This window comes from Lepisma saccharinum, chromosome 2 (assembly GCF_977018435.1).
Source record: "Lepisma saccharinum chromosome 2, izLepSacc3.1, whole genome shotgun sequence".
In the NCBI taxonomy this organism is placed as follows: domain Eukaryota; kingdom Metazoa; phylum Arthropoda; class Insecta; order Zygentoma; family Lepismatidae; genus Lepisma; species Lepisma saccharinum.
The window spans coordinates 1,913,248-1,927,744 of NC_139230.1; the positions used below are offsets into that span (position 1 = coordinate 1,913,248).

General features: G+C 38.1%; 1 protein-coding gene across 5 annotated transcripts in view; it reads left to right on the plus strand.

The window, feature by feature from the left end:
- CRMP (Collapsin Response Mediator Protein) overlaps positions 1 to 9,305 on the plus strand; it is a 276,601-nt gene extending 267,296 nt beyond the window's left edge. For all 5 annotated transcript variants that reach the window (XM_083116907.1, XM_083116909.1, XM_083116908.1 and 2 more), the window contains one exon: positions 7,037 to 9,305. In XM_083116907.1, the coding sequence (XP_082973033.1) occupies positions 7,037 to 7,122 (86 nt within the window). In that variant the 3' untranslated portion in view covers positions 7,123 to 9,305. The remainder of the gene's footprint in view (positions 1 to 7,036) is intronic.
- Positions 9,306 to 14,497: the final 5,192 nt, after the last annotated feature.

Genomic DNA, 14,497 nt, shown 5'->3' on the forward strand with positions numbered 1-14,497 from the left:
CAGATAACTAAGCTAAACTGGCATATATGAATATATTATGGCTAACAGCTACGTTTTTTGAGCTGCATTGCTATTATGGGGAGAAACATGTCTCGTCTGCTGCACCGCTGAAAAGAAAAGGTCTTATTTGCACCACCCCAGGAACATCTCCTGTAAGAGACAGGTAAATCATTAATTACTGTGTAAAACACATCTTGCAGTGCAAAAATGAGCGATCAATGGATGGACAATGACAAAGCAATAGTGCCAGCATTCAATGGCTCAGTACGTTAACAGCATTCATTGATCATTGTTAGTACATAGGATCTCACCATCAAGAAATTATTGTTACAAGAATGATAAACATACACTTTCCGGAATTACAATTATTTTCGTTATAATATTTGTTCACAAATTTTAAAATTATAATACGTTTAGAACACTCTGGTACACACATATCAGTTTCTTCAATATATTTTATGATATTTTAAAAAGTATGTACAAGTTGTTGACTTTTCTGCAGAAACTATATATTTTTTTAGTTAATATATAGTTTCCAAATGTATGTATTTCTTCTACTTTTACTTCGCTTTTCTGTAAGTTTTGCTAATCATGACAATGAGGATGAATGGTTTATTTTGTTATTCTGTTATGAAGAGTCGCTTTCTGCCACTTTGGCTAATTGTGAGAATGAGGGAAAATGATGAATGATGATGAGGAATGGAGGACGGTCAACTAGATGCCTTTCCTAGTTTTTGTTTTAAGTCCACTGTAAAGCATCGCTCCACCTGTTGCTCATTTAGCTATATGAAAGAAGCATCCCCCAGCTATCCCATCTAATGAATTATGGGAACTATGATAATATAATGATCTATTTTCCAGTAAGTACAACTATCATACTAGGGGCTTCTATTGATTATCCATGTGGTTATTTCAAGTTGTTTTTTTTTTAATTTGTTTTTTATGCAGTAGTAGTGCTGGGTAATGACACTCTTGTAATGTGCTAAATTGACTGTCCCCATACCATAGTTCTAGACACTTAAAATATCAGGTATATGTCCATATCAGGCATTCAACCATAACTATCGTAGTGTCAAAAATAGAGGGAGGTATGCCCACTTTGTGACCACTCTGTACATCATGCTTGAGTATAAGAAAGTTAGTGCATGCTAACAAATATTTCTAAAATTCTAATTTAGTAGCAAACCAAAATGTTTGATTCTTTTTCTTTCCTTAGATGAATGTGAGTAAACAGTTAATATTCTTCCCTATTATTAGTCTCTGGCTGGGTAGGCATAGAAGTCATGTTTCTTCATTTTGTTACTCTCTCTCCTTCCATTTTCTCACCTTTTCCTCTTCCTCACACACCCTTCACTGCAGACCTTAATTATACCTTTATGGAGTGAATGCTCTCACTGAAGGTCTCTCTAGCCCCCATCCTCTTTATGTGCCCAAACCACCTCAACCATGCTTGTTCAGTGTCTTGTTGCTTCACTGTTTTCATTCCCTGTTCAATGTCCTCATCACTTGTTTTGTCACTTCTGACCGTCCCTACTGCACCCATTAAAAATTAAATTTTCACTGCTTGCATGTTGCTTCTGTTTCCTTCAGTGTCTCTGCCTTCTGCGTACATATTGATAGGTATGTAGTATGTGTTGCATGTTACATAAAATCTTTTCTTGCCATTACATCTGGAGTATGCTAAGGAAATTTCTCAAACCTTTTAATTCTGTAGAATGTTTTTTTCCTAAGTGGGTCAACCAATGAAGAGGCACTTTTCAACCTTGAATTTTTGGATTAATTTAAATTTGGCATACTGAAAGGACTACCTGAGGTAGGAAAATATGCAAAGTTGCAGATCCATATCTTTTGTATTTCTGAAATTACAGGGATGCAAAATGTGCGATTGACATTTTTTTTCAACATCTTGTTAACTTTAAATTATGATATTTCCTCAATCAGAGCATTTATAGAAAAGATTCAGATGGCATTGGAAAGGCACATGCCTATACCAGTGAAAAAAAAATTGAAGGTGGTGTAAAGAAAATTTGGTAGCCATTTTCTCAAAAATGGGTTTTTGTATGTTATACATACACTATTACTCGATAACTACAAAATTTTAAAATGGGATGCAATGGAATCCAAAGATATGTTACATTTAGGGTAGGATGGGTTAGGTAAAGCATGATAACATATTTTGATAGACAAATTCATATAATTAAAAAGTAAAAGTCCAACAGGAAGAAATACCATATAAATACAATCTTTTTCGAATTAATGTACACTTCTGTTCACAAAAAGTGGCACACTCGTTTGAGTTGAAATCCAGCTTCGTAGGCGATCGTGTCTGGCAGTACAGCCAAAGTAAGTGTTCGGAAAGCAGCAGTGTTGCTTACTATCAAACATTTTAACCACATGCAGGTAATTTTGTGTCTCTCAGACTCAGAGAAAAGGGCTAGCGGAAAGGTTGCAGCGTAAATATTAACTAACTGGAATTTCCACATCTACAATCAAAGTAATGTAAATGTGAAATATTCCTGAAATTTATTTTAAAAAGAAAAGCATTTTTGACATTCGTGATGAATGCGATGGCCCCAGATTCAAAGAATGCGATGGCCCCAGGTTCAAATTTGACCTGAGCATGGGTGTTCTTTTTGAGTCTCTCTTCATCATTGAAAGTAGCCAAAAATGGAAGAAAAGCTACACTAAATAATGAAAAGAAAGAAAAAAACACAATTAGAATAAGCGAGGTGGAAAAAGTGCTGTTGTAATTCCTCAAAATGATGCAAAAAAATCCCTTATCTTTTCTTTCGGAAAAAGTGTTTTCCTAGCCCAGTAGAAGGCTTGAAGAATATATCAACTCCTTCCACATCCACTTTGGCAAACAGAATCGCAAAGTCTGCACTGAATATGCGATGGTAAAGATAATACAAATCCGAAAGCAAGAAGAGTTTATGTCACAGCCAGGGAGGCCCATGAGAGGAGGTAACACCTGCAAACTTAACAATAAGTCAATGGTTGTCCTCTCATTTAACAGTACATTTTTAAAAATAAAAATTGTCGGGCTTTCCTTTTTGACATGTGCACATTGGTTTCATAACATAAAATGGAGCACAAAAGTAGAATAGTGAATAATCATTAAAATCAGTACCGGTCAAAAACATTCAAAGGTCTTCCTTAAACTTCACACACAACTTTTACATTTATTCTGTGAACGACACATGCACATTAAAGAGATGTCATGTGATGAAGCATATTGGCTGCAAATGAATATAATTGGGGAGAAGAGACTTTATAAGTTTGCAGGTGAACAGCTAAAGATGAAACATTAATGACAACTACTTGAAAAGCAAGTTTACCGCACCGCAGCTTGTGTCCAAGTTGGATAAACATCAGCTTTGCAAGCGAAAATCCTAGGTTCGATTCCCCAGTCTCCATTTTTTTCCTTACCAAATGGGTGCTACATAATGTAATTTATTGTCATCACACCATTTGCAGTCTGCAACTTTGTTATTGTGACAATAAGGAAATATGTATTGAAACTATTACTCGAGACTACTTGGAATTTAGATTTCTTTAGTTGCTGCTAAGCCTTGATATTTAAAAGTGCAAGAATTGAAAATTGTTGGGTGATAAATCACACAGCCATTAATAATCTCAAGAAGAAAACCACTGAAATGAAATGCGTAAGTTGTGAGTAATATCAGCAGATGTATTTTAATGTGCTCCGTCATGCATGTGCCACTCTCTTTGTTTCATATACATATAGATAGATTGCTACAACTGACCCACTCGATTAATGTTGCACCATAAGTGTAATTTTTACATGGGAAGAATGAAAAGCCTTGTCCAAATTGGGCCTCCCCAATGGCACAGTGGTAGCGTCATCACCTTGTAATCAAGGGGTCCCGGGTTCGATAGCCAGTGGAGGCACATAGTGGCTCGGATTCCACTTTAAACTGTAGGTCTAGTCCTGATTAGCCTTACTGTGCATAAAGTGGACTTAAAACACTAAATCAACGAACCAACCTTGTCCAAATTGTAATGTTAAGATGTGCCCAGATTGTAGATGTTATTATTCGAAACAAACAGAATTACTCAGTAACTACAATTATTTACCTAAAAATCGCTGATATTGCAGTGAGAAAAGAGCTGTGTTTAGGATGACTAGCTGTTAAAATTCTTCTTTGTATATTATACTTATACTTGTGCTTTCGAGGTGCAATGTTCAGTGGAACAGCTGAATCCCAACTGCAATCTTCTAATAATAGCAATCCATCTGTTGAAGTCTAGAGAGATGAAAAGGGAAAAATATGGGGTTTCCATTCACAATATGCTACACAGGTAATATATCGGGTATCTTATCGTATGAATTCGTTTTCAGTGAATTCAACGTTACATTCCAGGGAATGTTTGTTTCCTTGTTATGAACTATCTGAATAAAAGCTTCCTCTTGTCTTTTGCCTCTTGTGGGAGTGGTTTTGGACTGCCGAGGTCAAGTATTCGCCATGTTCAGGAAAAATAAGAATGAGTCACGTGATCACGTGAACCTGTCAATCTACTTGTTTTTTCTCACAGGTGCAACAAATCCAGATGCAAGACCTGCCCCATACTTATCACCTCCCCAACCCTCCTGATCCCCACAGTGGCAGGTGAGTTCACCCTTCACCCTAAGGGCACCTGCCACTCATCCAACCTAATTTACACCCTCATCTGCCAAATCTGCGGCAAATTCTACTTAGGCGAAACCTCCACCCCCATGAACCCAAGGATCAATAATCACCGTTCCTCCACCCAAAACTCAGATTTCACTGTTGCCATCCACACCAACAGCCATAACACCACCTTCAATAACTGCTTCCGTGTTGTTGTCATCATCCATCTTTTACCCCCCCCCCCCCACTCTGACACATGTTTCCGCAGGCGATGGGAAAGAGCCTATATAGCAGGCATGCATGCCACTATGCCCTCCGGACTCAACCTAGCCAACCAGTAACCCTTTCCTCTCCTCCCTGAAACTACCCACCCACCTTACAGTAAACACTGGTTAAAGTACTTTTTGTTCTCAATCAACTGTTTCTGGCAACACTGATCGAACATAGTAATTTCGCTAAGGATGGACATTATTCTGGACTCTACAGACACATTCATTCAACCGGTACTGATTTTACTGATTATTCACTATTCTACTTTTGTGCTCCGTTTTATGTTATAAAACCAATGTGCACATGTTAAAAAAAGGAAAGCATATTTTCCTGCTTCAGGTGACCTCTTCACATGCCAAAGTTCAAATGAATCAACAAATGTAAGGTTGAGGACTTTGTTGATTTGACATGGAACTTTTGTCCAAGCAATATTTGCCCTCCTTAATTCACGTACATTTTAGTTGTTCCTATTCATCTGTTTGATGAAAATATTGGATACATCAAACATGTTTTTCACATTAATTATTTTGGATGTTTGTTGTTAGAGCTCCAGAAAACTGAATGGTTACACCCTCACCTTTGGTGTAAGCAGTCTCAGGTTTGATCCCCGGTGGAAGCTTCAAAACCTCTGCACGGATGCATCATGAGAACAATTGAGGAGCTACTTCAAGAGAAGTAGTGAGCCCCAATCTAGAAGGCCAGGAAACAGTAGCAATGGGGCTCTGTGCACTGCCCATGCATCAGCCAATGAAAAGCCATTTGACAGGACTTGGCCCTCAGAGGGTTATTGCACTGTGGAATTTAGTTTATTGTTGGCATATTACCTCTGCATACAATGCTGCACAAAGAAGAAAATGCCTAGAGATTGTCAGTGAAGTTATTGTTTAAGTGTCTTCACATTTTCAAAGCATGCTACAACTTTGGCTGACATCGGAGATGCTTTGTTAGTATAATTATGAGGGTCATTTCATAAATAATGCATTATTTTACTTAAATGCGTATTATTTTAGGCAGTATCTCTTTACAATCCTTTTATGACCCAGCATTTGGGAAGGTTGCTATTGCACTGAGGGTACCACTTTTGTTTGGTCCTCCACCGACTGAGGTAACTGCTGGAGAAATAACAGTGTCCACACATGTGCAAAGTTGAAGAGTGGTGAACTCGTCTGGACTGTATGACACATGAGGCAACACTTTGCACTTGTACTTTCTCAGCAAGTCAATCACAACTCTGCCCAGTCACAATAATATGCCATTGCCAAGCTTGTTCCACATGGAACTCTTCCTCTGTCATGGCGATCATAATCAAAGATTCTAATTTGGTCAACCTTTGATTGAATTCTTCAAAATTTTAGCGGTTGTAGTGAGGATGGACGTCTCCACTCCTTTGACTTTGGTTTCAACTCAGATTCAAAATCTTTATTCCATGTTCAACCAATAGCGGAAATTCACACAGGGTTTTCCTTTTTATCTTCAGCATCAGATATTTGTTCTGGTAATGTTGAATTGTCCAGGCATTTCTGCTTCTATGTAGCAGTCAAGCAGTGAGGGACCTGCCGAAAACAGCATTCTCTCTTCACCAAATCTTTTGTCAAATTTAGAAATACTGATGTTGGTGGGATCTCAGCAGCTTGTGGCATTTCCTTGCATGCTGCTCGTCAATCTTTTTCACCACATAAAGTTTCCATTGTGTTGTGCGATCTTTGATCTTCAACCATTGCAGTGCTCAAATTACCTGCAGATGACATTTCTAACACCCTTCAATTCAAAATGGCTTACACTTGAGAAGTAACAAACACACATGCCGATTCCTCAAGTCTTCAACTAACAGGGATCACATTCAATGGGATTGCATCATCCACTCTGCAGTGAATTATTGTGCATTATTTATGAAATGACCCTCCTATGTCTGCATTTAATGTTGTTATTGAGTGCAGATTCTGGGACAGGAAAGCTTAATTTGGCCGTTTCTTGGTTTTTATAAAAGATAAGAGTAGTGTTACATATGGCAGGAGGACTTGATTATATATTAATTTTCATGTACTTGCTGCAGTATAGAGAACAACACATTGATTTGTGAAAAATTGTAATGTGTAATTATGGTATCTGATGATAACCGTTTTCTTCCACAGCGGATGATATTAATGATGAAGCTAGAAGAGCTTGCATTCGAGTTAAGAATCCTCCTGGTGGACGATCGTCTGGTGGCTTTTGGTAAACACTTCCTGTAGTCTGCACAAGTGTGAGGGACCAGCCCTCAGGTCCCAAATCTGTGATTATGATTCAGCATAAGAAATTTGGCTTCAGGTGCCTACTGAAAACAGCAGATTTTAAAATTTTGATCTGATTTACGTTGATGCTTCACATTCAAACAAAGCATGTTCAGTCATATGTTTATGGTTTTATTGTACCTACATTGAGTGTACAATGCATTCCCAATCAAATTTTTACAAGGGAACATCTATGACAGTAGAGCAAAAATATGAAATGTTTATGTGTTTTTGTGGGTATGTGTGTGAGAGAGAGTGAGAGAGAGCATGTGGATGTTTGTTTTAATGCATCCATATATGTATTTAAAGAGCTGCAGAAAAAATAAGCACTGGCAGCTAAGATATTGCAAATTTTTGCAGCACAATTACCTCTGCATGTGAATGACAACATACATGAGCCAGTTTCTGCAATATGCTAGTCTTTACAAGATAACAGTAAGTTTTTAAATGAAATAAATTTCAGATGCTATGATACACAAGTTATACATGAGAGGAGTAGGTGGATACAGAAGCAAGTGCTTGTTGTAATAGTATTGTGTTTTACAGCTAGATGAACTTCGCAAGATGTTTCATACATGAAGTATGAACAAAAATATGCATCACAGAATGAAATAAATATTAAGATTCCTATTACAATCCTTACTGCCACTAGTGCCGATGTTTAATTTCTATTCATAAACAATACATTTCATACTTCTAAGCATTCTTGCTTCTTAGAGGAAATATCTATTTCTGCTTTAGTCCAAATTGCTAATGCATTTCTGTCACCTCGAATCATGATTGTAGCCCCATTGTCATAGATGAAAGGGAGTGCTTCTGTGTAATAGAACAAAATAATATAAGGAAAAAATATCACTGCCTGTGGGTACATGACCATATAATCATCAGTGTTTCCTGTATGAAAGCTTGCATCTGAATGATTGAACATTTGAGTTAAATGCCGTTTCAAATACTTTTGTGTAATCTTGCTATTGTTCTTGTGAAGGCCATGTGAAATCCACCATGGCTTGCAACGCAACAGTTCATACCATTTGTTGTGATTCTTACAGCATAATGGAAATTATGCAAGAAGAAAACATTGATGTTGGAGTTAGACATTTCTGTGACTTGTTCTGTTTATTACCATAACATTTTTGTAATTTCATGGCTTTTGCATCCTGTGCAGAGCAGACAATAGTTATAATGAAAAAGTTTTGAAAAAAAAAAATGTGTGGTTAACTGCAGTGTCTTTATTTGTAATGCAGTGAAACTGGGAAAATGTGGTAACTTGTTGACTTTTTGCTTAGGACAGTGCTGTTATTCAACAAAGAAGGGAAGTTATTTCTTGCCTGCTCATTCTTTAACCTGCATTTTATTCCAGAGCTTTGGTCTTGTTCACAGTTGAACCAACTTCTGAAGTAATGACAGAAACACATGATGCAAATATTAAAGCTACAATGATATTTACATTACATGTATGTAGTGTAAAAATTTTCAAGTTGAATATTTCATACAAAGAATTTCAGCAATGTGCCAATTAGTATGCATGCTTGTGAAACTTTTTTCAGTGGGAAATAAGTTAAAGAAATTGAAACCCGTATGAATTTACTGCCTCCTGATTACATATCATACAAGAATGGAGAAAAGTATAGGAATCCGTCTTGTGTTCTTATCATTGCTGTTGCTGAAACTTCTCTCTTCACTGCACACTGACACTTCAACCTTGATTAATTTACAATCAACTATTTTTTTTTTATAGTTTTTATCCAGTTTTGTTTTAATGAGTCAATTCTTTTAACAACAGAACTCTGAACAAGATCAAAAGTTACTCATTTAATGATCATGGAAATAATTAGCAGGTGTAATAATCAGTGAATATTTAATAAATTGTAAGTTCATTCCTATTAGTTAAATCTTTCCATATTTTAGTCTTAATGCTCCTAACGTGCAGTCACATGTTACCAAATATTTACATTAATCATGTGTGTGAAAAGAAAAGGAAACAAAAACACCCAAGAGGAATTATATGTTTTATTTGAAAATAAGACTGTGTGCATCCTTTTTTGTTTAAGCAACAGAGAGTGTGAGTTTGTATTCGATGCTCTCAAGTGCTTCTTACAGCTGAGTCAATAAAAATATTTAAAAAATATAATCTTCACTTCTCTTTTGTTTCCTCCTTCATTTCAACTAATCAGGACCAAACTAGTTCAAGATCAATTCCACACCACCATGAATATGCAAGGCCCAGAGAGTTCTGCAGATTCAGGTTTTATATCCCCCAGAAAGAGAAACTTGCTGAGACATTTTTATTTGTTGATTTTTCACACCACGGATTTGTAAAATTAGTGTAATTTAAATTTTCTTCCCACAGACCAAAAAATTCTAATTCAAATATTTGATCTAAATTTTAAAACATTTTGGCACATTATTATTATTTACCGAAATTTAATCTTTCATAATGACATATAATAATTACTTACTATACTTTTAATTATATTCAGCTCTTTGTTTATGCATGGAGGAGGTAGGTGTGAATTTTATTCCAGGTATCTGACTCTGCACAAGTTGCAAATTCCACATGGTGCAACGTCAGGACAAAACGTGAAGTGCACAGCAACTTCATCTTTGTGATAATCCCTTCTACCACACTATCCTCAACAACGAACTGTAACATTCAGGGTGGCTACAAACAAGCAGAAATGAAATTCCCTGACTTTTCCCGGACAAAATTTAAATTTTTCCCTGACAATTACAAACTAAACTAAATCGTTGTTTTTGCAAATGGAAATAATAAACTCATACAGATCCAGGTATGGATTTGTTAAGTACTAATATTATCTTCTATGAAATTGACTTAATTTCTCTATTCTCTATGATTTTAATTCAAACAGCAAAATAGTGAATTTGGAAAATTATTACAATTCACAAGCTAGGGAAGGATTACGGAATTTTATCATATGCATTAAGTTTAAAATAAAATACTTGATTATTTCTTAAAGTTACGACTAAATGAGATTAGAGTGAAGAGTGATTGATTAAGAAATACAATTGTAATTTATCAGTCTCCTCATCCATTCTTGATATTTCCACCGAGGTTTGGAACCCTCTGCTTGCAAGAACTATGAGTGCGGACTCATTTTTCGATGCAAAGCAAACAACTTAACTGTTGCATATAAGTGAAACAATTGAATTGTACAAAAGAAAGTGTCATATTTCCTTACATTATCAATGGGATTTCTGATTCAGTACAGTATATCCAAGTGAAGTACTGTGAAACTGACAACATGCAGTTATACCATTAATGCTGACGAAAAGGGTATGTAGGTATTAGAAATTTAACACAAGGAATTTATAGAATTGAATTGTATAGGTACCTGATTTAGCTAACCACACATTAAAACAGGAACACTAATAATAAAAGCTTCTGAAAGTTCATATACGAGGATCATCCTGAAAAAAGCTTCAATGGTGCCTATACGCAGCACAATACAACACACGGTTTTAGAAGCGATATTGGGCGGAGCCACGCAGAGGGTGTGCGTGGCGACCAGCCAATGGCAGGAGTGCAACGTTGTACAGTTAGGAGACTGCGGCACGCGAGTTAAACACCGTGCTCTGTGTTTTTCTTGCGCGCAAGAAGTTTTCATAAAACTCGCCACTTTAACCCTTAGTACGCCGCGCGGTCTGACGAAAGTAAGCCCAGTGTCGCCGAGGCTTTGAGCGCGAAATTTGAATTCGTATACATAATGGAGAAAAATCGTAATAACTCTGGCACTATGGGACCAATCTACTTCGGATAACTTTTGTTTTGCAGGTAATACATCGGTGCATGCAACCATGTAAAATGTGGATGCCCCAACTGTGGGGGGGGTTTACGGGCAGGAGCTGCATCCCCCGAATTTCAATGAAAAAAACATAAAAATGTGGAGTTTGCACCCTCTTCTCCAGCTACTTTGGAGAGAAAACCGGAACTTTTGCTTTTTTTTTTTCAAAGAATGGACCTTCCGCAACGGAATGAAACTTGATTCATGTTCGTGGGTGCAATACAATTTGAATAATAAAGCAAAACGTAAAAAACTAGCGAATTTTAGCCAATTTGCATATTATTCATAAAATTGTTATATAACTGACACTATGGGACCAATCTACTTAGGATAACTTTTGTTTTGCAGGTAGAACATCAGTGCATGCAACAAAGTAAAATTTGGATGCCCCAACCGCGGGGTGGTTACGGGCGGGGGCTGCATCCCCCGAATTTCAATGGAAAAAACATAAAAATGTGGAGTTTGCCTCCTCTTCTCCAGCTACTATGGGGAGAAAACCGGAACTTTGGCTTTTTTTCAAAGAATGGACCTTCGGAAACAGAATGAAACTTGATTCATGTTCGTGGGTGCAATACAATTTGAATAATAAGGCAAAACGTAAAAAACTAGCGAATTTTAGCCAATTTGCATATTATTCATAAAATTGTTATATAACTGACACTATGGGACCAATCTACTTAGGATAACTTTTGTTTTGCAGCTAGAACATCAGTGCATGCAACCAAGTAAAATTTGGATACCCCAACCGCGGGGGGTTTACGGGCGGGGCTGCATCCCCCGAATTTCAATGAAAAATTCATAGAAATGTGGAGTTTGCCCCCTCTTCTCCAGCTACTTTGGGGAGAAAACCCAAACTTTTGCTTTTTTTCGTTCGCACTTGCATCTTGTGTAGCTACTGTCAATCTATTTCTTCCCTGTTGACTCGGCTCTTTGTGGAAATATGTCCGGAAGGAAACGATTGTGCGTTAGGGAAATCGATGAGCTGTTATATGATACAAACTGTTTTTTCTAACAGAGGAGGGAAGGAAGCCTTTGCAATCGTTTGTTTTGTCTCTACTTCTGGATAGACTCACGCTTCTGGCGCCTCTGGCTATCGTCAAGCTTCATTGCATTTCTAACATAGAGGCGACAGAAAGCTGACACCGCCAAACCTCATCATATCCCCTCTCTCCTTGCCCCCCTCCCCCGCCACTACTTCAGCTGGATAACCAGGTCTAAACACAAAGAAGAATGTGTGCCTTATCAGTACTAAATCACAGCGTTGGAAGCTTGGAGGAAAACAGCATCGTAAATACCAAGCATTCATTGTGTCTGTTAACTGAACAACGAACACGTGAGCCCAAAGCCCAAACACGTGACATATTCCGAGAAAGGAGAGGGGGGGGGGATTTTGAATTTTCGTAAACAGGATTGCAAACCTGTTCCCGACCGAACTGCCAGTGTTTCAACCTCAATATACAAATATAAGTGTGGCAAACCCTCGATAATTGTATCTAAAGCTGTTAGTTGCATATGTGCAACAGCAGCTACAAGGGACATATTTTTTTCGTTGCACAGGTGCAACGGCGGGGGACTATAGGTTAAGGTTCATCATAAGATGGGGCACGACAATTTGAACCTGACTGTCCAAGTCCCATGAATTTCCGTCGCCTACAGCCGGAGTTATCATTTCTCGAAGAAACACGGGAAACAACATGTTTCTACACTCGCACACAATGATCCTTTCATTTTCCTTCCGTCTGTTGTTTTTTCGTTGCCAACGTGTCCCCGATGAGTTGTTGTGTCTTGGTTAAGCTATGGGTGTCAAATTCGGATGAATATGCACAATGACCTTTCATTGTCTTGTGTGTTCACAAACATCGCGAGTCTGGGTCAGTTTTGAGTTCAGCATTTTCATAAGGGCTGCGTAAGATAATTTTACTGCTACGGCATGAAGAACAGTTGTGAGAGGATTCAATACAGCCCTTATTGATTGATTTACTTTACTTCGCTTTTTCTGCCACTTTTGGCTAATTTATGAAGATGGGGATGAGTGATGATATGAAAATATCCATGCCCAGGTCTGGATTTGAACCCCTGGCGTCGTAGCGTGATGTGCAATACAGCCCTTATGCTCGATTGTTGTGCAATAGTGTGTGTGTTGCGTGAGTGTAAAGTATCTACCACAGAAATCGTCGAACCCCTATTCAAATCTCCTGGGAAACATGCCAGAAAACAGAAACGAGAGCGATGATTATGACTTTGCAGTTCCTCTACAATAAATACGTACCTTCAAACTTCTTTCAGGTACGAGTTTCTTTTATATGCTGCAGTGATATGATATAATCCTGTGTAAGATTCTTCACTATATATTTCATTGTACTCAAATATCACGTGCATGCATTATACCCATAAAAAGCTGAATATTGGACAACGAATTATCTGTGTTTCCCTTCCGCTAGCAGTTGGTTTGGCAGCAGCGCGACAGCACTGGCTGCGTATTGGCTGAACTCATGTTCCTTCTAAAAGCGTACACCGTATAGTGGTTGGAGAGCGACACACACCAGGGTGGCTACAAACAAGCAGAAATGAAATTCCCTGACTTTTCCAGGTTTTCCAGGACAAAATTTACATTTTTCCCTGACAATTACAAACTAAACTAAATCGATGTTTTTGCAAATGGAAATAATAAACTCATACAGATCCACGTATGGTTTTGTTAAGTACCACGGTGGCTCAGTCGGTAACACATCTGACTACCATGCTAAAGGTCCCGGGTTCGATCCCCGGCCGGTTCAAATCCGGGAACTTTTCTAACGATGGAAGCGGCCCCGGCGCCCACCCAGCGTCGAATAACATGGGTACCTGGGGGAAACCCTGGGGGGTAAAGGCGGTCAGGGGCGTGATGCTGATCACATCACCCCCACTCACGACCGGATCAAGAAAGTGTGGGGCGTTACCCCCACACCCCCTATACGCCTTCATGGCGTGGTGCTATGCACAGGGGAGCACTTTACCTTTTTTTTACCAATATTATCTTCTATGAAATTGACTTAATTTTTTCTATTCTCTATGATTTGAATTAAAATAATATAGTAATAAAATGGTTTTATTATGAAATTTTAATTATTATTGTACAATTATTGTTATTATTTCTATTATTCAAATTTCTGGCGACGCCCATGGGAACAATTATGAATGAACCCCCCCGAATTTTTTTCCTGCCTATGGCCATGCTTTCGTGATAGTTTGATATGTTGGAACAGATTTTTGAGGAAGTAAAAGTAAAGTGCTCCCTGCACTTTTCCATGAAGGTGTATAGGGGTGTGGAGTTAGGGCCCCACACTTTCTTGATCACGGTCGAAGGTGGGGGTGATGTGATCAGCACCACGCTCCTGGCTACATTTATCCCTCAAAGTATCCTCAAGGTACCAGCTTCATATGATGCTGGGTGGTTGCCGGAGCAGTTTGAATAGGTGGAAAACATCCCGGTTCTCCCCTGCAGGGGATCGACCCCGGGTCTCTCGCATAGTAGTCAGAT